This window comes from Lithobates pipiens, unplaced genomic scaffold, assembly GCF_037356315.1.
Source record: "Lithobates pipiens isolate NorthernLeopardFrog02 unplaced genomic scaffold, aLitPip1_a1.2 Scaffold_23, whole genome shotgun sequence".
Taxonomy (NCBI): domain Eukaryota; kingdom Metazoa; phylum Chordata; class Amphibia; order Anura; family Ranidae; genus Lithobates; species Lithobates pipiens.
Window position 1 is genome coordinate 258,920,674 of NW_027507785.1, and position 25,206 is coordinate 258,945,879.

General features: G+C 38.4%; 1 protein-coding gene across 1 annotated transcript in view; it reads right to left on the bottom strand.

Annotated features, from left to right (window-relative positions):
* Nucleotides 1-794: 794 nt before the first annotated feature.
* LOC143928286 (ranaspumin-like) overlaps nucleotides 795-25,206 on the bottom strand; it is a 30,963-nt gene continuing 6,551 nt past the window's right edge. The window contains exons 4-13 of the mRNA XM_077453076.1: nucleotides 24,894-24,950; nucleotides 20,307-20,354; nucleotides 17,215-17,280; nucleotides 11,091-11,138; nucleotides 10,639-10,683; nucleotides 9,118-9,165; nucleotides 8,153-8,203; nucleotides 5,623-5,676; nucleotides 1,528-1,599; nucleotides 795-1,199 (exon numbers count right to left, since the gene is read on the bottom strand). Of these exons, the coding sequence (XP_077309202.1) occupies nucleotides 1,137-1,199; nucleotides 1,528-1,599; nucleotides 5,623-5,676; nucleotides 8,153-8,203; nucleotides 9,118-9,165; nucleotides 10,639-10,683; nucleotides 11,091-11,138; nucleotides 17,215-17,280; nucleotides 20,307-20,354; nucleotides 24,894-24,950 (552 nt within the window). The 3' untranslated portion in view covers nucleotides 795-1,136. The remainder of the gene's footprint in view (nucleotides 1,200-1,527; nucleotides 1,600-5,622; nucleotides 5,677-8,152; nucleotides 8,204-9,117; nucleotides 9,166-10,638; nucleotides 10,684-11,090; nucleotides 11,139-17,214; nucleotides 17,281-20,306; nucleotides 20,355-24,893; nucleotides 24,951-25,206) is intronic.

Here is a 25,206-nt window from a genome sequence, read left to right on the forward strand (position 1 = left end):
GGGACTTTCCATCAGGCTCCTGGAACAAAATTGAATTTAGCTGAGCATTGCTTTGTATTTTCTGAGTACAAAGCTCCCTGAGATTGGTTGGGGTGAAGATCATGACATCATCAGCCTGCCTCTCCACCACTGGCAATCAGAGGAAGCCTTCTATTCATTCAGAAAATACAAAGTTTCATGTGAATAGCTGAGCAGCACTCATCCAAACTCAATTTTGTCCCGGGAGTGGGATAGGAAGTCCTAGCACTGCTGCTGGAACACAGCGCTGTATACTGTATATAACTGATGCTTCATACAGTTTATACAGCGCTGACAGTGTGTGGATCTGTTAGTTAAGATAATGGTTTGCTTAGGCCTGCTTGATCCAAACTAATTATTGTAAAGTGAGAGAAAGCTGGGGTTAGGCTTTAACACTTTGCTGGTTTCAATATAAGTCATTTTCATGACAGTATTCTTTTCATGACCCTAAGGCTGCATTCACACTAAAAAGTTTTGAATGACGGGCAGATTTGCCATGAATCTGCCTGGGATTTGAAAGTGCTGATGTGTGAATGACAAATTTGCAGAGTCGCACCACGATTTGAGGTGTCATTCAAATGAATGGCAACTCAAATGCGAGTCCCACAATTTGTCATCCACAAATCGGCCCTTTTAAATCGCGGGCAGATTCGTGGCAAATGCGCCCGCGATTCAAAATGCTGTAGTGTGAATGCAGCCTTAAGCAGGGCAGACACAGACAATAAACCCTTGTGAGGGGTCTGATTTAGGAGATCAGCATATTTGTGTATTAGTAGCTAGTGTATCTTTAGAAATTAGAATTATTGACAGATTAGATTTAGAGATTTCTACAGAGTTATGGAGAAGATTTGGTTTAGACCAGAGTAGTTCTGTGTAGGTGTAGTGGAATGTAATAGTTAACATAAAGGTTGAACAAAATACATTTTTCACCCTCACTTATAACGCAATTGTTATTGTTAGAGTGAACTTTATCTTTGATCACTACTTACTGTTGCTGTAGATAATTTGCACTTAAAGAAATGATTATACTTTGTATATGTATATGATATAGCCAAACCCAAAAGAATCTCAAAATACTGGAAATACTATTTGAAAGACAGCATATTGAAAACCCGTATTTACAAAGGAATGCATTCCAAACTTACCAGGAGACATAATGCACTGCTAACCACTGGGACTTTCTATAATAAATATCAAACAAGATAATTAATACACTGTGGTAAAGCTATTTAATAAGAGAAATATTGTATTTATACTGTTACATTTTTGCAGCTGTAAACAACATAATAAAGAGGTTACAAGTTTCTTTTTCCTTTAGCTGTAAAGTAGTTTAATTTTTATTCAGGAAGGTGGAATTTTTATTCAGGAAAATATAACTTAAAAAGTGTTCTTCGATTCCTGGCTGCTTTTCTCAATCCCACTATACAGTTCACCCAATGTAATTAGCTGTATATAGCAGAATGAGGAATGAATATACAGTATAAATCACAAACCAACAAAACATTTTACCCCAGTAAGAAGGAGTAGCTCTCCAACCAGTCCCTGAAGATGTTCCTGACTGAGTGCTCCCAGGGATAGTTCCTTAAATAAAACAAATAAATTAGTGAAATCCTAAAACTGTTTTAGAGGTTAATACAAAGTATAATATTTTAACATGTTTACAGCTTTACATCTTTGCTGTATATTTAAAATTTTTTTTTAATATTTAATTATAATTGCTATGATTTTTTGGAGAATTATTTACGGCATTAACTTTGGCATTGTTAGTGCAGTGGTGCTCTGTCTTGGAGCTTTTACTAATTCTTGTTGTGACAGTAGGAAAAAGGTTGTTAAAGAATGACTAATGAAGGTAAAGATATTTCCCTTTACTCTACTGAAAAGTACCAAGGGGGAATGAAAAAGACAGTTATGTAATTTACAGAGACATCCGAAAACTGTAATTTTAACAATCTGCTGGAGGGAGCAGTTAAGTCTTTTTCAAAGCTTTCTTGCCATAAGCAATTTGCTAAATTTTCCTCCTTAAACTGCCCATGCCATTCAAAAACAATAGTTTTTTTTCATGGAATTATCACCATAAGCTTGTTGTAACAAAGCTAAATTTTTATTTGCACTTTTGCCAATTTCCATGCAAAATTTGATGTTAAAGCGGGATTCCACCCTAAAGTGGAACCTCCGCTGATCGGAACCCTCCCCCCCTCCGGTGTCACAATTGACACCTTTCAGGGGGGAGGGGGGTGGAGATACCTGTCAAAGACAGGTATTTACACCCACTTCCGGGCATAGACTCCCGTGGGAGTCTACGCCATTTCCTGCCCTGCCGCGCTGTCTGCTGGGACACACACGGGACCCAGTGACAGCGCAGAGATTTCCTATTGCGCGGCACAACTCGCGCATGCGCAGTAGGGAACCGGGAAGTGAAGCCGATTCGCTTCACTTCCTGATTCCCTCACCTAGAATGGTGGCAGCAGCAGCCGAGGGCCGAGCGATCGATCGGCCTCGGCTGCCGGCATCGCTGGAACCCGGGACAGGTGAGTGTCCATTTATTAAAAGTCAGCAGCTGTAGTATTTATAGCTGCTGGCTTTTAATATTTTTTTTTTTTGGTGGAATCCCTCTTTAATCCACTGCTCCAGATTCCTGCAACTCATTTTCTACCAACAGCGCAATGCACACAAGTACCGTATATATTCACGTATAGGCTGACCCGAATATAAGCTGGGGCACCTACTTTTACCACAAAAAACTGGGAAAATTTATTGACTCGAGTATAAGCCTAGGGTGGCTCATAATATACATTCTACCAGTGCCCATGACATGCAGCCTGCCAGTGCCCATCATGTACAGTCTACCAGTGGCCATCATGTACAGCCTACCAGTGCCCATCATGTACAGCCTACCAGTTCCCATCATGTATAGCCTACCAGTGCCCATCATGTACAACCTGCCAGTGTTCATGAGGTACAGCCTGCCAGTGCCTATCATGTACAGTCTACCAGTCCCCATCAGGTACAGCTTACCAGTGCCCATGAGGTACAGCCTTCCAGTGCCTGGTAGGTGTGATGTCATGCTGTGTGTGTTAGAGCTGGATCTGAATTGCCGTGCTACTGATGTAAGGATGTCCCGCCTCCTATGACACATGGCACAAGGATTCTTAGCATTGGATCAGTGTGCCGTCCATCACAAGAGGCTGTCTAGGAGGCAGGACATCAGTGGCTGCATGGCGATTCAGATCTCTGACACACAGCATGACATCACACTACCAGGCACTGCAGAGGCTGCACATGACACTTGTGAGAAGAGCAGGAGGGAGAGGAAACTGACAGGGGCACGTCTGGATGATACATGTGTGGCACCCAGCGGGACGGGCCAGTCCCTTTTTCGGCTCCATATTCAGGACTTTTTTTTTCCTAGGTGGGACCCTCACTCGAGTATACGCTGGGGGATGGGTTTCAGCATAAAAAATGTGCTGAAAAACTTGGCTTATACTCGAGTATATATGGTATTATTTCTTCTACTACTCTGAGTGAACTGGTCTAAAACCCAGGTGAGTGCAAGTTAGATCATGTCAGAACAAGCCATGGGAATTTTTGGGAATTTTAGTGCCACATTTCATACTGTGTGCTTACAATTCATCCACATTGGGTCTGTACACCTAAAACTGAACTGCTAGCAGAGCAGGGTGAGAATTTGCCTTATCCTCTAATCATCAGTGTTAGGTGTACTGTCTGAGGATCTGTCTTGTTCATCTTCTCCACTCCTACCCTCAGTATGACTTGTATGGCTATGAGGTCAGGTCTTGTTGGCATAATACTAAGGTTAATCAGTCATTTGCAGTAAGTGGGCACAAGGTAGTTGGCTTAGGGTGGCAGGAAGTATAAATCTCACTCTGGCTCTTAGGCCTCATGCACACGGACGTTTTTACAGCCGCTTTTTTGAGCTTTTTTTGCAGCTTAAAAAGGCCTGTCCATGTTAGTCTATGGCTTCATGCCCACCTAGGCGTTTTTGAGCTGCAAATGGCATAGGCGTTTTTAAGCTGTAAAAAAAACCCAGGACCAGTGCGTTCCGTGGCGTGGAGCTAGAGCTGTAAAAACGCGAATCGCGGGAAAACGCGCAAAAACGCGCACAAACGCGCAAAAACGCGCATAAACGCGCAACATATTTTCTTTGTTTTCTGAGTCCTATAGCCAAGAGATGTGTTTCTTAAAAACAGCTACTTAACGCTAACGCTAAAAAACGCGCAAAAACGCGCAAAAACGCCAATGCAAAACGCTGTAAAAATCAAGTTTTTAACGACGATTTTTCCAGGAGTCGGAGCTAGCTTTGCAGCCAGTTTTTTTAAAACGTCCGTGTGCATGAGCACTTAGAATAATTTAAAAAGATATAATTTCCTCAGTTTAGGGCACAGCTTATGAACCAGTTCCATATGTACTCCAATATGTACTTCAAGCATTTTTAAGGAGATGCACCCGATTGGAAAAAATAATCCATTAATAAAGCGGAGTTCCACCCAAAAATGGAACTTCCACTTTAAGTGCAGGTGACTCCCTGACATGCCACATTTTTTTGGGGGGGAGGGCGGATACCGTCTTTTTAGAGGCATCCAACTCACACTTTCTCCGGGGGCTCCGCAGCACTGGAAGGAAGTTCACCTCTCCCCCCTCCCTTCCTGCAATCATCTGGGACACATCACAGAGGGTCTTCTTGCACTTGCATCTCTGGACCATGGGACAGGTGAGTTTCCGATTATTAAAAGTCAGCAGCTACACTTTTTGTAGCTGCTGACTTTTAATTATTTTTTTTTCACCAGAACTCCACTTCAACAGTGCAATATTTAGCAAATCAAGTCAGATATAAAACAGACCTTACCTTGTATTTTCTAAAAACACAAGTTATTGTTTGTAAACATTTATACACAAAGGGTACTAATGATCAATGTATACTTGTCAAGGGGTGCAGTACAGGATACAGTGTTCACGGGAAGCAGGATAGGTAAGTATTTTGTTTTCTTCTTTGCAAGCACAGATCTCTTTAAGCAGCTTTTTCTTAAAGTAGAACTAAAGGCAACATTTTTTTGCATTTTGGATAGACTGAGTGAGGATTATAAACCCTGCCAGTTTTTTGCCATATGTGTCCCATTTGGGGGATTTCCCTTCAATTCCTGTCCCATAGCCAGAACAGGAAGTGAGCAGAAATCCCTCCAAAGTGAAGGAATCCCAGAATGTCAGCAGAACTAGTGTCCTCATTGGAAGAGTACCCATATTTTTCTGTTCTGATGTCAAGCCAAAATTTTAAGATTTCTTTTACTTTCGCTTTCGATGATAATGATAAAAAGGGCAAATAGAGAAAGGGGGATATCCCTGATGGGGGTACACACAGCAATAAAATCCTGACAAAACAAAAAAAAAGTTGCGTCATTATATACTTTGTCACTTTAAGCTGAATTTTGTTAGTGCAGTTCCTATAAAGCCAGAGAAAATGTTCATTGCTTATATGCTTATGATTTTTTAATCTATAGTTTAATTCCAACAGAACCTGCTGGAGAGGTTTCAATAATTAAATTGTAAGAATGAACATTCATTTAAATACATTTTGGAGAACACTCTTACCAGAGATTCCAAATCTGTCAGTCCAAGCTCATTCAAGACACATGGAAGGCGTTTCTGTTTTAAAATAGGTAAAAAGGGGTTTCATACATGTATTTTGTATTATATTATAAATATAAATTAAGCTCAAATGTGACACAGTCCAAAGGAAGTATGGTAAAACAGAAAAACAGTAAAATATATAAAAAAAAAATATTATAGCAACTTGCAGAAAAGTATACATGTTGCTATAATATATGGTCTCTGGACCCTATCTGGTAAACAGTCACAATTCAATCTCATGACTAGGGATGAGCCCGATGCTCGAATCGAACAGATGGGTGTCTGTTTGTTCTAAACAGAACCAAACATATGGGGCGTTCGTGGCAAATTTGAGCGTCGCAGAATGCCCCATAATGTACTGCGAGTTTACAGTGAATTGACATCTGATGATTGGCCAAAGCATGCACTTGACCTGCATGCTTTGGCCAATCACAGCACGCTCTGCTGTGAGAGCCATAATTGGTCAAAGGCAGGGTGCCTTTGGCCAATCATGGCTCAGGGGGCTAAGTCCACACCCTGCACTATATACAGTAAGGCTGTAAAGTGTACAGTATATAATACAGTGTATTGAAGTGGTTAAAGAGAACCCTATGACAGAATTAAGAAAATAAATGGCATGGGATCCCCCTCAAAATCCCTACCAGGCCCTTTGGGTCTGGTATATATTTTAAGGGGAACTTCACACCAATTTAAAAAAAAATTGTCCCCCCCTTCAATATCCATACCAGACCCTTATCCGAGCAAGAAGCCTGGCAGGCCAGGAAAGGGGGAATGAGCGAGTGCCTCCCTCCTCCTGAACCTTACAAGGTCACTTGCCCTCAACATGGGGAGGGGGTCAAGGGCCTCATCCCAACAACCCTGGCCTGGTGGTTGTGGGGATCTGCGGATGGGGGGCTTATCAGAATCTGAAAGCCCCCTTAAACAAGGGGGCCCCCAGATCCCACCTCGCTATGTGAATGGGTAGGGGTACCCCGAAACATTCACCAAAAAAAGTGTCAAAAATGTAAAAAACACAAAAGACAGTTTTTTAACAACTCCTTTATTAACAAAAAAAAAAAGTGTCCCACAATGTCCACCTATCTTCAATCACGCTGCCCGACTTATCCGAAAAAATGGAAGAAAAAAAAGCTTCTCTTCGATGGGAGGTGTCCGCTGACTTCTGTCTCTTGACCATAAGCCGGTGATGTAACCGTTTAAGTCATCGGGTGGCCCCGCCCTTGCCTATGTAACAGCTGTCACAGTGAAAAAGACACCAGTTGGCGGGAGCCCTCTCATTGAGGCAGAGTTTTTTCATTTTTTTTGTTTCCTATTTTTTCTTTTTTGTGTCTGTTGGGTGGCGTGATTGAAGATGGATGGGCATCATGGGACACCTTTTTTTTTCTTTTTTAATAAGGCAATTGTCAAAAACTGTATTTTGTGTTTTTTTACGTTTTGACACTTTTTTTTGGTGAATGGCTAGGGGTACAATGTACCCCATACAAATTCACATGGGGGAGCGGGATCTGGGGACTCCCTTGTTAAAGGGAGCTTCCAGATTCCGATAAGCCCCCACTCGCAGACCCCCACAACCACCGGGTAAGGGTTGTGGGAATGAGGCCCTTGTCCTCAAGCTGCCTGGTGTGTTCGGATAAGGGTCTGGTATGGATTTTGGGGGGGACCCCACGCCATTTTTTTTTTACATTTTAGTGTTGAGGTACCCTTAAAATCCATACCAGACCCGAAGGGATTGATAGCAATAAAGTTAGTATGAAAAAGAAAAAGTGTAAAAACAAATTGTATAAAATTAATTTTAAAAAAACATCCCACCATGCTTATGTGCAAATGTGAATGCATACATTACTCCCACATGCATATGTAAATGGTGATTGCACCACACATGAGAGGTATTGTCGCAAACATCAAAGTGAGAGCAATAATTCTAGCACCAGACCTCCTGTGCAACTCTAAATTGGTAACCTGTAAAGGCGTTTAAAGTGTCACCTATGGAGATTTTTAAGTACCGTAGTCTGCTGCCATTCCATAGGCAGACGCTATTTTAAAGCGTGACATGTTAGGTATCTATTTATTTGACATAAGATCATCTTTCACATTATACAAAAAAATTAGGCTAACTTTACTGTTTTGTTTTTTCCCCCCCCAAAAAAATGTGTTTGAAAAAACGCTGCACAAATATTGTGTGACATAAAATATTGCAACACCCACCATTTTATTCTATAGTCTCTGCTAAAAAAAATATCTAATGCTTGGGGGTTCTAAGTAATTTTCTAGCACAAAAAGTATATTTTTACATGTAGGAGCAAAGTGTCAGAAAAGACCTGGGAAGGAGGTTGTTAAACTTAAAAGAGACATTTCAAGTAGAGCAAACTGTATATACAAAATGTATCTACACCTAGCAATCAGATTTCAACTTATTCCCATCAGTTAAGAAATGATTGTTAATTGGTTTCCATTCTTTACAATACTTTGCATTTACATTACAAAATGTTCTTACCACTATGTTTACTATGTTAGCAGCAGCACCAGTTGCACCATCTTTGTTTAACTATAAAACAGAAAATAATGACTGCAAATTAATATTTTATCCAACACAGTGCTAATAACATTCAAAAAACTTAATTATAAGATTTCTATTTTGTTTGCTGGATTTACAAAGCAAATCGATGTTAAATCTAACCCTAACCAACACATGCCTTTAAGCACCAGTGGCACTATGATCTCTATGTCTTTATTTTGAGCCAAGTCTGGCACATCCTTTTCTGGTGGATACTGTAGCTGCTACCTATTTAAAGGGAAAGAGGAAAAGAAGGATTCTGAAAGGAGACCAGTGGTGTCGAGACCCGTTAAAGGGGCAGATGAACAATAAGACCTACAAATGAGATTTTATGGGTCAAAAATAGAGGCGAGCGTGGTGTGAGCACAGAAGGTGATACACGTTTATACTTGAAGCATGAGAGTACTTTTACTTGATGAGGAGCACCAGAGCCGGACTGATCTATTGTATTTTTATAATTTTTTTAATGTTTGTTCTGCATACACTCATTTTTTAGTGATATTTATTAATATTGGTAGACAGAAAAAAAATGACAGCATATGGGACAATTGTATGTTATTGCATATATTTGAATTCGATTTTTTTTTTTGTTATTTATAGCAGCGCTGTACTTTATGAATTAGCATTTAACAGCCAGAATCCCTAATTCTCTGAGGATTTCATTGGAAAGATTTCTAAGCTGATGTTGCAGGGCTTTACATATGCTGTGGCCGTTGTGAGCTGGTTTGAAAACAACTCCCTTAGCTATTGAATTACAATTTTTCTTTTTTTATATATATGAAATGCAGTAGGGGTTTTAGGGACACACAAGGGATTTGGAAACACAATGGGATAGAATGAGTTTGGATTAAAAAAAAAAAATGTAAATAAAAAAAATTGCAGTTTCAGATAGTTTTCAATATTACCTGACAATAAAGTGCTGTCAGATCCTTTACTGCGCCCGTAGCATCAGTCTGAAATGAAATACAGCAGTTCACATAACAACTCATATCCACATGACAAACATTTATTGACAAATCACAAACAATAGCAAAACTGTTTATACCTTCATATACTGTATTCATATACTGTACTTCTCTGAATATTTTATGGCATGCTTTAGAGCTAAGCTCCAGATAAATCTATATACGTTTTCATCTGTCAAGAAGTTTGTCATTGTGTTCATGAAGTTTTGAGATGAAGGCAACCTTAGCAGACCTGACTTTTCTCATCTGTTGGTCACTAACTTTCTACTATTCTGCAGCTCTCTCTGTCAAGAAAATATTTATGAATTGTATTGACTGAATACCTGGATCAAAAAGTGTTTGTTATATCTGCATGGGATTCATCTTGATTAAAATATCATGAAGATGTATTATAATGTTCATTACCCTCTGTGATAAACCTGTAAAGCCCCGTACACACGACCGGACTTTTCAACATCCGAAGTCTGACGGAATGATTCCGGCAGACTATTTGATCGTGTCTGGGCTGCAACGGACTTTTGATTCGCAAAAGTCTGACAGACTTTAGAAATGGAACATGCTTCAAATTTTTCGGCCAGAACTCTGCCGGACCCAGTTCCTACCGAGAAATTTGCTCGTGTGTATGCTATTCCGACGGACTAAAACCGACGCTAGTGCAGCTATTGGCTACTGGCTATGAACTTCCTTATTCGAGTCGAGTCGTACGTCATCACGTTCGAATCCGTCGGAGTTTGGTGTGATTGTGTGTGGCCAAGTCCGCTCATTCGGAAAGTCCGTCAAAACTCTGCCAGAACTCCATCAGAACTCCTTCGAAAGTCTGTCGGACATAAGTCTGGTCGTGTGTACGCGGCATAAAAGTCTCTTCAGTAAAAATCTTAGGCTGTGTTTAGTATTAAACAAATATCCAAATGGTATAAAAGTTCAGATTCTGGTCCCGTAGCAAGCAATAAGTCTAAGGCCGCGTACACACAAGAGGATTGTCCGTCCAACTTAGTCCGCTGAAACGTGTTTCAGCGGACAATCCGCTCGTGTGTGGGCTTCAGCGGACTTTTTCAGCGGACAGTCTGGCGGACTAAGTCTTTCGGAATTTCCGTAATTTTGTCCGTCCAAACTTGGTTTCAGCGGACAGTCCGCTCGTGTGTAGGCAAGTTGGACAGACTAAGTATGGCGCATGCTCAGAAAGGATTTACACGGCCGAAGGTTGCATTGCAGTGTATTGGACGTCGTATTTCTAGTCCCGTCGTACGTGCTGTACACGTCATCGCGCAAGCTTTCAGCGGACTGTCTGTTCATCGTGTGTGGTCAAGTCCGTTCATTCAAAAGTTGGACGGACTGTCTGTCGGATTGTCTGACGAACTTAGTTGGCCAGACAATCCGCCCGTGTGTACGCGGCCTAAGTGTCATTATACAATCTATTATGTCTGCCATTTCTAATTTACAGATGATATTATATATACATACCCTAAGGGCTTCCTCCAGGCATTTCGATTTTAAAAGTTTCCCTCCCTGTTGAAGAATATTATTTCTAATTAGTATATATGGCTAATTAAAGTTTATACATAAATAAATCATGTACATTTTCATATAATACAGGAAACAGAGAAAAGCATAGGTAAAACACCATTTATTTAATATAATATGAGAAAACATAGTGCTTCCTCATATTGTTGTGTTTAATAAATGATATATGTTTTACATGAGCAGCGTGACTGATTTCTTCTTCAAAGGGTTGTGATGGTCTCATAGATAAAAGGCTAATTTTTGTTATAGTCACACATATTTCAGTGAGATAATATACTACATTTTATAAATGGTTCTTGTTACTTGCCTAATTAATTAATCTTAATTTACTCAGCAATACACTGGTAAATTTTGCTTAACATAGTAAACAAAATAAAATGTTTTGATCTTACCACTGTACAAACAGCCGTAAACGTGGTTTGATCTAGTTTGAGTGATGCCTAAAAAACAAAAGACCAAAAAAGATCATTAGTATATTTCTTTACAAACATTATAGTGAGGCTTGTACTCTGTCCTCATAGGCTTCAATGGGCTGTCTGCATGCTCCCCCTAGTGGCTCAATCTGCATCAACACACATCCCATTCAGAGACTGCTGGTCTAAATGCCATGTGAATGAGACTTAAAGCGGAGTTCCATCGAAAAAAAAAAAAAAATTAAAGTCAGCAGCTACAAGAAGTGTAACTACTGACTTTTAATAATCGGACACTCACCTGCCCCACGGTCTAGCGATGCGTACGTACAAAGCCCCGCTCCTCCCCCCTTCTCTGCGCGGTACCAGCATCACTACTGTGGGCAGGAGCCGCGCTGCACACTGTGATTGGCCAGGCAATCTTCTGGGACCTGTCCCAGAAGATTGCAGGGAAGGAGGGGGGAGAGGTGACTTCCCGTGCCGTGGAGCCCCGGGAGGAAGAGCAGGATGCCTCTAAAAAGAGGGTATCCACTCCCCCCTCCCCAAAACTTGAGATGCCAAATGTGGCATGTCAGGGAGTCACCGTCACTTAAAGCGGAAATTCCATTTTTGGGTGGGACTCCTCTTTAAAACAGAAAAAAATATTCTTTCCCGGGGACAATAATATTACAGTTGGCTTTGTACCCCGATCATCGATTTGTCCCCCTTTGCAAGAGTATGTCAGCTACGTGGCTCTTTCTCATCAGTCTCAGATTTGTTATCTTACTTTCTTCAGACAGGTTGTCTTTATATTGGATTTACTAATGGAATAGAGACGGTTTACATAGCAAATTAAATGTTGCCTCAGCTTAACCCCCCTGACGGTATTCCCGAGTCTGGCTCGGGGTGGAATTTTTATACCAAAAGCGGTAACCCCGAGCCAGACTCGGGACTGCATCGCTGGATCCAGGAGGAGGTTTACTTACCTTCTCCCTCGGATCCAGCGTTGTCTCCCCGCTGTACGAGCGAGCCGTGTCTCGCTCGATCTATCACATCGCCGATCTCCGTTCCATGTGAGCGTTGCGACGCACAGTATACATACAGTATAATGTAATCTTACAGATTACATTGCTGTATGTAAATATTTCACACCCCCTTTGTCCCTAGTGGTCTGCCCAGTGTCCTGCATGCAGTTTTATATTATAAAAACTGTTCTTTATGCCTGGAAACTGGAGATTGTCCATAGCAACCAAAACTGTCCCTTTACATCCAAAATGATTTTAGACCAGCTAGAAAACAGCGATAATAAATTAGAATCACTCGTAGAATTGAGGGATAGCGATTTGTGGGAAGATCCGTCATTAAATACTGAAAAGTAATGACAGTGACAATTCTGCAACTGAGCAAATTTCAGTGTTTTTGATTTGATTACATTATTGAATAATTTTTATTATTGTTATATTATTATTTGGTACAATTATTTATAATTATTTATTATATTATAATTTATGATTTCATTTTTCAAACTTTATTATACCCGGGATATCTGCTAGACTCTGGTTTGGACAGATTTAAGCGAGTTATTCCTAAGAATTGCAGGACTACAATATAAAACGCCAAATTTTCATGCAAAATAATGGTACCGCTTTTAGCACCTAAAATCCGAAATAATCGTACCGCCAGGGAGGTTAAAGTGGTTGTAAAGGTTACTTTTTTTTAGATTAAAATAACAAAAAATACTTACCTGCTCTGTGCAGTGGTTTTGCCCAGAAACATTCCCAATCCTCCTCTTCTCAGGCCCCCCCAATGGTGCTTCTGGCCCCAAATGATTCCTGACAAATTTTCCAAAATTCAAGCCATATGTGGCCTTGCAAGTACAACCCAGATAAAAAAAAAGTAAATGTAAAATTCAACTGAGTCAAGTAGAAAATTATCAGCCCAGCAGTCTTTGCATCCTCCTAGATGCAGTCACTGTTTGGGTATTCAGGTAGCCGCATGACTGCTGAATACAATAGCCAGCAATGGAGATTCCTTGGAGCAATAGATTGATTTCTTTATTACAGCCTTACATGCCCAATCATGTGCAATGGAAATAAACAAACAAAATTTTTGCCTGCATGTGATTGGATGATTAACCACTTCAGCCCCAAAAGAATTTACCCCCTTCCTGACCAGGCCATTTTTTGCGACACTGAACTAACTGACAATTGAGTGGTTGTGCGACGTTGTACTCAAACAAAATTGATGTTGTTTTTTTTACCACCAATTTTCTTTTGGTGGTATTTGATTACCTCTGCGTTTTTAATTTTTTGCGCTATTAACAAAAAAAGAGCCACAATTTTGAAAAAAAAACAACACATTTTTTCCTCAGTTTAGGCCGATATGTATTCTTCTACATATTTTTGGTAAAAAAAAATCGCAATAATCATATATTGATTGGTTTGCGCAAAAGTTATAGCACCCACAATATAGGTTATTGATTTATGGATTTTATTATATTTATTTTTATTTATTTTAAAATCTGCGATTTTGATTGGTGGACATTGTGGTGGACAAATCGGACACTTAACTTTTTTTTTTTTTTTTTTAAACCATTGATATTTATATCAATGGCCACTGATTACTGTATAAATGGCAGTGGCAAGGAAAGGGTTAACACTAGGGGTGATCAAGGGGTTAAATGTGTTCCCTCACTGTGTGTTCTAACTGTGGGGGGATGGGACTGACTGGGGAGGAGACCAATTGGTGTTCCTATATACTAGGAACACAAGCTCTGTCTCCTCGCCCCTGACAGTATGTGAATTTGTGCGTTTACACACACAGATCCACGTTCCTGCTCTTTCATGAGCGATCACGGGTGCACATTGGACATCGTTGCCGCCGGGTACAAGCATCGGCTCTTCAGTGACGCGGCAGGTGCGCGCGCCTCTATATCCCTTAAAGCGCCCGCCGTACAGCTACGGCGATTCGCGCAGGGTAGCCATTTTGGCAGCGGGCGGTTGGCACGTGGGTAAAGTAAAAACAACTTCACCTTATTCACTAAGCTAAGTGAATAATCTTAATTCCTTTAGTAAATAAACGATTAGCTTTTACTGTAGTAGAAACAAATCTTACCAGAAATCGTGTTTTGTTTCGATTGGTTATTTACATAAATTAATTTAGTTCAATTTGTTTGATACTTTTATTTCATTTTCAGAAATTTGTTTTATTTATCCATATTCAAATCGATTAGAATTTTCAGAATTCAGAGTCATATCGATTTGAATAGTTTTCGCATTCGAAAACTTTTAGAATGCAAAAGGTTATCAAATTCAAATAGTTTTTTAATTTCCAAAGAGAATAAGATAGAATAGAAAATAAAGGAATAGAACAGAAAAAAATATAATAGAATAGAAAATAATATAACAGAAAATAAAATAATATAATATAATAGAGTAAAACAGAACAAAAAAGAATAGAAAATAAAAGAACAGAATAGAATAGAAATGAATAGACTAGGATAAAAAAGAAGAGAATAAAATAGAAAGAATATAACCATCTTCTGAGAAATCTTTTGAGAAATGGTTATATTCTTTTTATTCTTTTCTATTATTTTTTAATTCTATTATTTTTTTTTATTTGTTTATTCTATTCTATTCTTTTCTATTCTATTCTTTAGGGTGAGTTCAGGGGGTGGTGATAAATGGGGAATACTCAAAATGGTCAGGTGTGGGTAGTGGGGTCCCACAGGGTTCTGTGCTGGGACCAATCCTATTTAAATTATTTATAAACGACCTGGAGGATGGGGTAAACTGTTCAATCTCTGTATTTGCGGACAATACTAAGCTAAGCAGGGCAATAACTTCTCTGTGGGATGTGGAAACCTTGCAAGAAGATCTGAACAAATTAATGGGGTGGGCAACTACATGGCAAATGAGGTTTAATGTAGAAAAATGTAAAATAATGCATTTGGGTGGCAAAAATATGAATGCAATCTATACACCGGGGAGAGAACCTCTGAGGTAATCTAGGATGGAAAAGGACCTGGGGGTCCTAGTAGATGATAGGCTCAGGATGTGTAATGTAAAAAAAAACTATTAGATAAGCACCTGAACAACCAAAACATACAGGGATATACAAGGTAATACTGACTTATAATCAATCACACACATAGATTGGACTTGATGGACTTTTTTTCAACCTCACCTATAATATAGCTATGTAATTCTTTATTTTCTATTCTTTTTTTTTCTTATGTATTTGAATTCAAATGTATTCTATTTGAAATTGAAAAGATGGTTATATTATTCCTATTTTATTCTTTTTTTATTCTATTCTATTTTATTCTGTGTTTTTTTATTTTCTATTTTGTTCTGTTTTACTCTATTCTATTCAATTATTTTATTTTTGTTATATTCTTTTCTATTCTATTCAATTCTTTTTTCTATTCTATTCCTTTATTTTCCATTCTATTTTATTCTCTTTGGAAACTGGAAAACTATTTGAATTCAAAAACATTTGAAACTATTCACATTCAAATTTGAAACTATTCAAATTCGAAAGCTATTTGAAAACTATTAGACAACTATTCAAGTTGATTTGAAATTCAAATTTTATCCAAATGTTTTTGTTTTTTTTCGTTATTTTGGATTCGTTTCAATTCGGTGCTATTGTAATTAATAAATTCAAATACTTCTGCGTTTCTGAAAAATTAAAATTTGTCCCAATTTCAGATGCACTGCCCATGTCTAGGCGCTCTAGAATTCCTGACCTATTGATAAATTCATTACTCCACTTGTTGCTTCCTTGCAGGTCCGGAGAGCAAGCTGTCTTTGGCAAGTGATATTTTGCAGAGTTTTGTCATTATTGGAGTAACAGCACATATACTAAAGGATATATTTTTAACAGAGTGAATATGACATTGACATTCACCACCAGTGAATGTTCAGTGAATGCCATATTTTATAAAAATGCCACTAAATGTGTTCAGATGTCATTTATAAGCATATGATACATACTTTTGGGGGTTTTGCCCTTTTTCTTTTTGTACTTTTTGGGGTTTTGTAATTTTACTCCCTTAAGGCCCATACACACGGCCGACATTCAGCCCGTGTGTACAGCAGCCAGTCTGACAGAAGCCAAGGCAAATGTTTGGCTTCTGTCAAAGGTGCATGTTTGAAAAAGGGCTGCAGATTGGCACCTGATCAGGGCTCTTGATCGGTATGTGTTCCCTGTCATTACACAATAGCTCAGTGTACTAATATCGGATTGTTAGTACAGGATCTCCTCCCAAGCTCTTCAGTTTTTTGTCTTTTTTTCGTTCAGCCCATTGAGTTAAACGAAAAAAACAAAAACTCAAAGTGTTTATTAGGCTTAAGTCAACCAAAGAACCAATGTCTCTGTTGTTGTTGTTTTTTTCAATTATGTCTATTTCAATTCTATTTTTTTTTCTATTTTTAGAAATTGAGAATACTCACACTATAATTTGTATGAATATTCACTTCAATGATCTAATTATGAGAAAAGCAACTCCCTGTTCATGTATTTCATACTACACACATGATCTGGTCATTGAAATGAATATTCAACCATTTATTGGGTGAACATACTTAAAGGTGTTATGAATCCTAATGGTTTTTCACCTTCTTGCATTCTTTGCATGAAGGTGAAAAACCTTTTGTGCTGCAGCAGCCCCCCAGAGCCCCCCTTTTACTTACCTGAGCCAGCGACTGGGACGAGCACAGCCCCTCCAGCCACTGTCTCTGGTCCTCATTGGATAGATAGATAGCAGCAGGAGTCATTGGCTCCCGCTGCTGTCTATCAAATCCAGTTACACGGGAGCCAGGGGGTGAGGCTGAGTCCTGCTGTCTGTGTCAATAGACGCAGCAGCAGGACTCAATAGCGCGTCCGTACGAGTGCCCCAGGGAGGGCTGTTCTCCGTGGGGGAGAAGAGGAGGAACCATGAATGCCGCGGGAGGAGGAGGATTGGGGCCACTCTGTGCAAAATCACGGCACAGAGGAGGTAAGCATAGACATGTTTGTTGTTTTAAAAAAAAAATCTTTACAATCACTTTAAATCACCCTCAGTATCTCTCTGACCAGTGGATATGAACAAACAGAATTGAAGCAAGTAAACAAGCAAACTTACCAGAAGGTCTACAACAGCCTGACTGGATTCGCTTCCAGCTTCTCCAATCCCCTTAAAAAGTGCAACCTAAAAACAAAATACAACAGGATTGTGTATGCATGTTAAATATTTCACATAATACATATAAGGTGTAGCTTTACAGATTACAAATGACAAACAAGCTAAACTATCTGAAAAATGAACCCATATTTTATAAAATACATGAAAACATTTTGGGCATTGTAATTGTGTGTGTGGTCAGTACTCATTCATGTTTCAAATGTTGGCATTTTTTTTTTTTTTTTTTGCTTAAATTAAATTAAAATTAAAATTAAATTATTGAATACTTACATTATGAGAATAGAAAGTGACCACAACATCTACAATATTTATAGTAAAAGGACCCAAAACATGGAGATATCTTTGCAGCATTAAGAGCTTTGATGTTTGATGATCATGGACACATACTTCTTATGTCTTTATATTTTTGTCATGTGGGCATTTACTGTTTATGAAAGCTTGTAACTTCTAATATACTGTATATGTGTGTGAGAATGGAATAGTTTATATCTTATATAACTATAGAATATTTATATTTTCTGTACATATAGTTATATAGTGCTGGGATCTCTCCCCTCCAATCCAGTCCTGATGGATGCACACATTACATGAGGTATACCATCTGCCCCCATATGTAGGAAATATTTTACGATACTTGTTCTGCATCACCTCAGGTAACTAATCCAAATATTTGCAAAATATACAGACTTCACATGTGATAAATCCATGTAATGTGTATAACAGTTGTGAGCCGCTCACAGTCCTTCCTCAGGTTTAGTCAGTGGCGGACTCACCATTCGGGCTCTCGGGCACTGCCCAAGGGCCCCATGCCACTAAGGCGCCCCATCAGGGTTGCCAGCTTCAATAAAACCAGGGACAGTATGTAAAAATCTGTGTTTTTAAAAAAATCCAAAGATTATAGCTGCCCCGCCTCTCCAATACCTTTTCAATGTTTGTATGTATATTCTGTGTGTGTATACTGTGTGTGTATATTGTGTGTCTGTGTGACCCCATAATTTATTGCCTGGGTGCCCCATAATCTCCTATTGCTTGGGGGCCCCATAATCTCCTATTGCCTGGTGGCCCCATAATCTTCCCTATTGACCGGGGGCCCCATAATCTTCTATTGCCTGGGGGCCCCATGAGTTGTCAGTCCACCCCTGGGTATAGTATATAAAAAACTGAAACAGATCATCTCCATCGTATATGTTAATTGCAACTGGAAACATGTAACACCTGTGCACACTTCCACCCTCTACTTTGTATGAAAGATCTCACAGAGAATGAATTAAAAAATCATATAGAAAAGAGAAGTCCATATGGACAGTATAGTTGTGGTGGATCTGTTTCTCCATAAAATACAGGCATTGACCTTTTTAGGACCTAAACAGACTGGATATTTTCCATGTATGTCCTGTTTACATTGTTCTAACATGATTGAGGGTTCATCTTTTACACACTCATACTCAGGCAAAAAACAACATCAAAGGGTACAACGCATGTCAGAGCTCTTTTGTAGTTTATGCAGTAAAATGCCCCTGGGGTTTGCACTATATTGGGGAGATGACACGGAGGATGAAATATAGATTATTACAACATAAATCCTTAAAGGGGGGCAGATCAGACAGAGCTCCCTGTTCTCAAACATGTTTCTATGCACAGATATTTCATCTCCCAGCTTAGATTTATAATCATGTTCCTAGATCCCGAGGGGTGGCAACAGGGAACTGCAGCTGAAATGCAGAGAAGTTACATGGATAGCTGAACTGGACACTAAACAACACAAAGGGTTAAATGCTGACTTGGATTTATTCATCTTGGATTTTCTTGTGAGATTCATTAGTATTTATATTTATATTTTTTTACAGATTGTAATATGAATGGAGAATAGAGAATAAACACCAAGATCATTTTTTTTCCAGTTTATTGTACATATTACATAAATGTTATGTTTTTGTGCTCATACACACTGGCGGTTGTGGGACAGTAAAAAAACAACACACATTTGAGCCCCGGCCTTACTGCCCCAACTGCTTCCCCTTTATCTAAAAAGACAGCAACTGGTTTATACATTCTACAGCTGCAATGCTTTGCTTCATGGATACGGTGGGAATTATACCCACTGTCATATCTGGTGGGCACTACTGCCTACTGAATGTGATGCAATCGCCCAACAACTACATGCAATGCACATGGTTGTAGCACAGTGGTGTGGCATTTAGAAAGGTAAATCAGGTGGTGAGGAGGTGAGATATTTCCTTATTATCACCCGTAAAACACGTAATTCTCGTTGCTCTGTAAGGGCGGTTCTTTGATACATAGTGGCGAGACGTGTGCACAGGTGTTACATGTTTCTGATTGCAATTAACATTTAAAAAGGAAATGATCTGTTTCAGTTTTATATATACTTTACCTGAGCAAAGACCGTGACGGTTCAAGAGATTGCATGGATTAATCACATATGACGTTTGTGGATTTTGCAAATATTTAAATACATTTTAATAAATCACCCAAGGTGTTGCAGAACAGATATCATGAGATATTTTCTATATAGATTGATAGTTACACATACATATATGTAGCACTGTGTTTGTATATTTTATGTCAAATAATGGAGATAATCACAAGTTATTTAATTTCTGTCATTTATCAAACGTGTTGCCCAGTAGTCACATTTGTTTGCTCTGAATGATGTAATTCAATGAAAGCCAAATTGTGATTGGTTTGCATAATTACTGCACTTTGTGCATCTTCATTGCTCATTGAACCGGTTTACAGGGGTTGATTTTTCTTGTGGAGCAAAAAACGATCACATTTAAATACAAAATCATGGGAAGAAGCATTTGAAAATAAAATGAAGATTGTGTCTTGTGCATGACTACATGATTCTTTAATGTGTTATTGAATTTGAATTACCAAAATCATTTGGTTTTCTGACACTTGTCAAATTTAAATTGGCTCATGAGCAGGAAATGCGTTGCATACAATATTAGATTTAATATAATACAATACAAATTAGATTTAACAACATATATAGATGAAGAGAGCCTTACCAAATAAGGATCACCTAGAACGTCACCAAGATGGCAGCCTACACACTCCTGCAAAGAAAGTATAAAGTACATTATTAGACATAATAATAATTAAAGATGAACCGAACACCCCCTGGTTCGGTTCGCACCAGAACTTGCAAACAGGCAAAAAATTTATTCAAACATGCAAACACTGTTAAAGTCTATGGGACATGAAAAATCAAAAGTGCTAATTTTAAAGGCTTATATGCAAGTTATTGTCATAAAGAGTGTTTGGGGACCTGGGCCCTGCCCCAGGGGACAGGTATCAATGCAATTTTTTTTTTTAAAAATGCAGTTTTTTGGGAGAAGTGATTTTAATAATGCTTAAAGTGAAACAATTAAAATGAAATATTCCTTTAAATGTCATGCCTGGGGGGTGTCTTTAGTACGTCTGTAAGGTGGCACATTTTTCTCATGTTTAAAACAGTCCCGCAGCATAATAACATTTATAAAGGAAAAAAAGTAATTAAATAAAATAAAACTGATTGCGGCTGTAATGAATTGTCGAGTCTCGGCAATATAGATAAAACTCATTGAATAAAACGGCATGGGTCCGCCTCCCCCCCCAGTCGATTACCAGGCCCTTTGGGTCTGGTATTAATATTAAGGGGAACCCCGAACCAAAATTAAAAAAAAGAATTGCGTGGGGATCCCACCAAAATCAATATCAGGCCCTTCAGGTCTAGGAAATCCATAACACCCTTATCCGAGCATGCAACGTGGAAGGCCACAGGAAAAGAGGAGGGGACGAGACAGCGCCCCCCCCCCCCTTTCTGAACTGTACCAGGCCACATGCCCTCAACATGGGGAGGGTGCTTTGGAGTTGCCCCCCAAAACACCTTGTCCCCATGTTGATGGGGACAAGGGCCTCATCCCCAAAACCCTTGTCTAGTGGTTGTGGGGGTCTGCGGGCAGGGGGCTTACCCAGATCCAGGTCTCCCTTTATAAATTGGAAAGGGGTACATTGTACCTCTACCATTTCACACAAAAAGTGTCAAAAATAATAAAAAATAAAAATAATAAAAAAGACAGGAGACCCATCGCCTGTAAGAACGATCAAGCGGCGAAACTGCCGTTATGATCATTCTTATGGTGCACAGAATCGCTGGTGGAAAATGAGGATATCTCAATGATGCCTGTAGCTGTAGGCATCATTCAGATATTCCCACTGAAAGTCAAGGATTTCATATGACGGCCTTGGGCTGGAAGTGGTTAATATTCATACCAGGCCCAAAAGGCCTGCAATGGACTGAGGGGGGGGGGAGTATTCTGTTTTTTTTTTCAATGATTTTTATCCATATTGCCAAGACCCGACAATTAATTAGAGCCACAATCAGTTTTAAATGACTGTTCTTTAGAAATGTAATTTTGCTGCAGGACTGTTCTAAACACAGGAAAACTATAGACACCCCCCCAGGGCACAATATTTAAAGAAATATTTCATTTTTATTGTTTCACCTTAAGCATGATTAAAATCACTGCTCCTGAAAAAACTGTAGTTTTTAAAACTTTTTTTTTGCATTGGTACAGGTCCCCTGGGGCAGGACCCGGGTCCCCAAGCACTTTTTATAGCAATAACTTGCAGATAAGCCTTTAAAATTAGCACTTTTGTTTTTTCATGTTATTGTCCTATAGCCTTATAAACAGTGTTCTGCAGCTTTCGAATTTGCCGCAAACACCGTATAATGTTCGTTGTTCAGCAAACAGACGACCACCCGATGTTTGAGTCAAACTTACGTTTGACTTGAACATCGGGCTCATCCCTAATAATAATATTAGTAATAATAAAATACTTAAATGTAAATGGTAGACGAGGGAATTCCATTCCTGTTTGTGATTTGGGTATCTGTTTTTCATGTCTATAAGCTGTAGCATTAAAGCCTAAGGGCAGCCAACATAAAAAAAGACAGAAAAATCAGCACAAGAGACATAATTTACAGTCAGCAGGATGTGTCCTTTGTGCTCATTTCTTTTCTGGTGAAAACTTCCTCCATCTTCCCCTCAACCCTACCCCTGTTATCTTCCAGTGCAGTGGGGGTTAATACAACTAGACATGCGCAGAATGGAAACATTGCTTTTTTTTTGTTTTGATTCATTATTTATATACATTTTTTTAGTTAAATTTGTTTAATTCATTTTCAGAATTTGTTTTGTTTATTCATATTCAAATTGATTCAAATTTTCCAAATTCCAAACAATTTTAATTTTCCAAATTCTAATTGATTCGAAATTTGAATATTGGATGATGGTTATATTCTTTCTATTCTATTGGGTTTTTTTTATATTCACATTTTTTCATTTCTATTCTATGTATTTCTTTTCTGTTATATTCTATTCTATTCAAATTAGAATCTATTCTATTCTAAATTAGAATTTCAAATGTTTATATTGTTATATACTTTGTATTCTATTCTTTACTGTTTATTTATTCTATTCTATTTTGTTCTTTTCTATTATTTTATTTTCTATTTTATTATATTCAAATTCAAATGTATTCTATTCAAATTTTTAATTTCGGAAGATGGTTATATTCTTTCTATTCTATTCTATTCTATTTTTTATATACTATGCTGTTATTTTCTATTCTATTCTAGTCTATTCTTTTTGCTTATATTTCTTCAATTATATTCTGTTATATTCTATTGTTTTTTAAATTCTATTATTTTCTATTGTATTTGTTTCTTATGCATTCAAATTCGAATGTATTCCATTTGAAATTTCAATTTCAGAAGATGGTTATATTCTTTCTATTTTATTCCATTCTTTTTTATTCTGTTCTATTTGTTTCCAATCTATTCCATTCTTTCTTTTATTTTCTATTCTATTTTGTTGTTTTTAACTCGATTATATTCCATTATTTTATTTTCTGTTATATTCTTTTCTATTCTATTATATTTTTTTCTATTCTATTCCTTTATTTTCTATTTCATTTTATTATCTTTACAAATTGGAAAACAAATCGAAAAGTATTCAAATTTAAGAACCTTTCAAATTCTAAAAACTATTCAAAATTGATTAGAAAACTATTCAAATAGTTTTGAATTCAAATTTTGTCCAATTTATTTATTTATTTTTTTATTTCGGATTTGTTACTATTGTAATTCAGAAATTCGGATACATCAGAATTTCCGAAAAACAAAAAAATTATCTTCATTTCGGGAACAAAGCGAAATGCACAGATCATGCTATGAATGAAACAGGATCTACGAATGGAGGACGGGCAGATGATTGAAAGGTCTGCCCCTCCATTCATAGAGGCTGTAGTAGCGGCTTCTATGAATGGAGGATCTGGTCAGAAAGTTCAGGTATACCCACTGCAACAGAGGATTACTGTAACAGGAGTGGGAGGGCAGGACAGAGGAGGATTTCTACTAACAGTAGAGGAATCAGTCACACTAACTGTCAGCTATGTCCCTTGTGCTGATTTTGCTATGATTGATTTTGGCTGCATTTAGGCTTTAATATTAACATTTAATATCAACCATACCAGGTCAAATACTCTCAAGGTATGCCTAGGCCATTCTAGTTAGTCAGTGTTATATAGGAATGATTTGTGTTTTATCCTGGTATCATGCTTTACATCAAGAAAATCAGTAAAGACAGATAACATTTTCCTTACGCCTGATCTTAAGTTATTCCTAAAAGGGTGCATAATGGCATAAAGGTGATATACAGAACCTGGGCATATAATATCACTATGGGGTATGAAGTTCACAGTACTACAATGACAAGAAAGCTGCACTCTAATGAGGAACAAGGTCATTACTAAGGGTAACCAAGTCCCTTTACAGAGTCACAAGCAACCAGTCAAGGCATGGCACCTTGGTAAGGGGGGGCTTCCTCTGGTAGAGAGGGCGTACAAGTCTGGCTCTCCCCCTAGCAGTCCATCTCCCATAGCAACCAGGAGCAGACAGGGGACCCTAGCCTGACCAGTAGGAATGATACAGAAGGAGTTAATACAGAACACACATGAGACCTGCACTATGTGTCCATCGGGATTTCCTTACTGGGAGTGAGGTATAAGAAGTATGCAGACTGGTGGAGTGCTGTAGTTCGGAATGCCACCCGTTATGCAATAAATGTAATGCACTGAGAGTAAAGCATTGGGACAGCCCTTGGAAGAGAGAAATATGGCTTTATACTACTTGCAGTGTCAGTTCATCTCTGTGTCGGCAGACCTACTTAGGGTTTGACTTTCCACATCATGGCAGTTCCCACCTTGTCCTGGGTATTGATGAGTGCCCATCTGGCAAAGGTTCCCCTTGGTGCCCAGGTGTGTAGGCTCCCACCCACAAAATGACATAGTCAACGTATCAGCATCCAAACCCTCCACCGCTGACCCCCTCTCTCCTAGATGAGTTACCAGGGAATGACAAGAGGTTTATAGAAAGTCAAATTCAGATATATACACTAATTCATTTTTAAATAGATTTTCAAAATGTATTTTACTGAATAGGTTTTAGAAAATAATTTCCTATGTTCATGGTGGCCACCATTGAAAGAAAAAGAAAATCTCTGATTGAACAGCTAATCTGTACATAATATTTTAAAATTAGTATTCCATACCAGTAAATGAGCAAGTTCTTTCACTGCAGCTTCATAATTGACTTTGTTATTATCCACCTAAAAAAATAACACAAACAAGTTGAATTTACTAAAAAGAAAGTGAATGCATTTATTGTCAATAATCATATAATACACAGCAAATGGTTTGTATAAAATTAATTTTGTTAGATAGTAAGATTGTCTTAGGGATGGTTACTGTTATTATAACTGCCCTAATAAAAGTAGATCTCTAGAAGCAATCTCAGAAAACCAATAACACTTTAATGAAAGTCTTTGGCTGGGTGCCAGCTGGTTTCCGTGCTCCTGTCTGCCG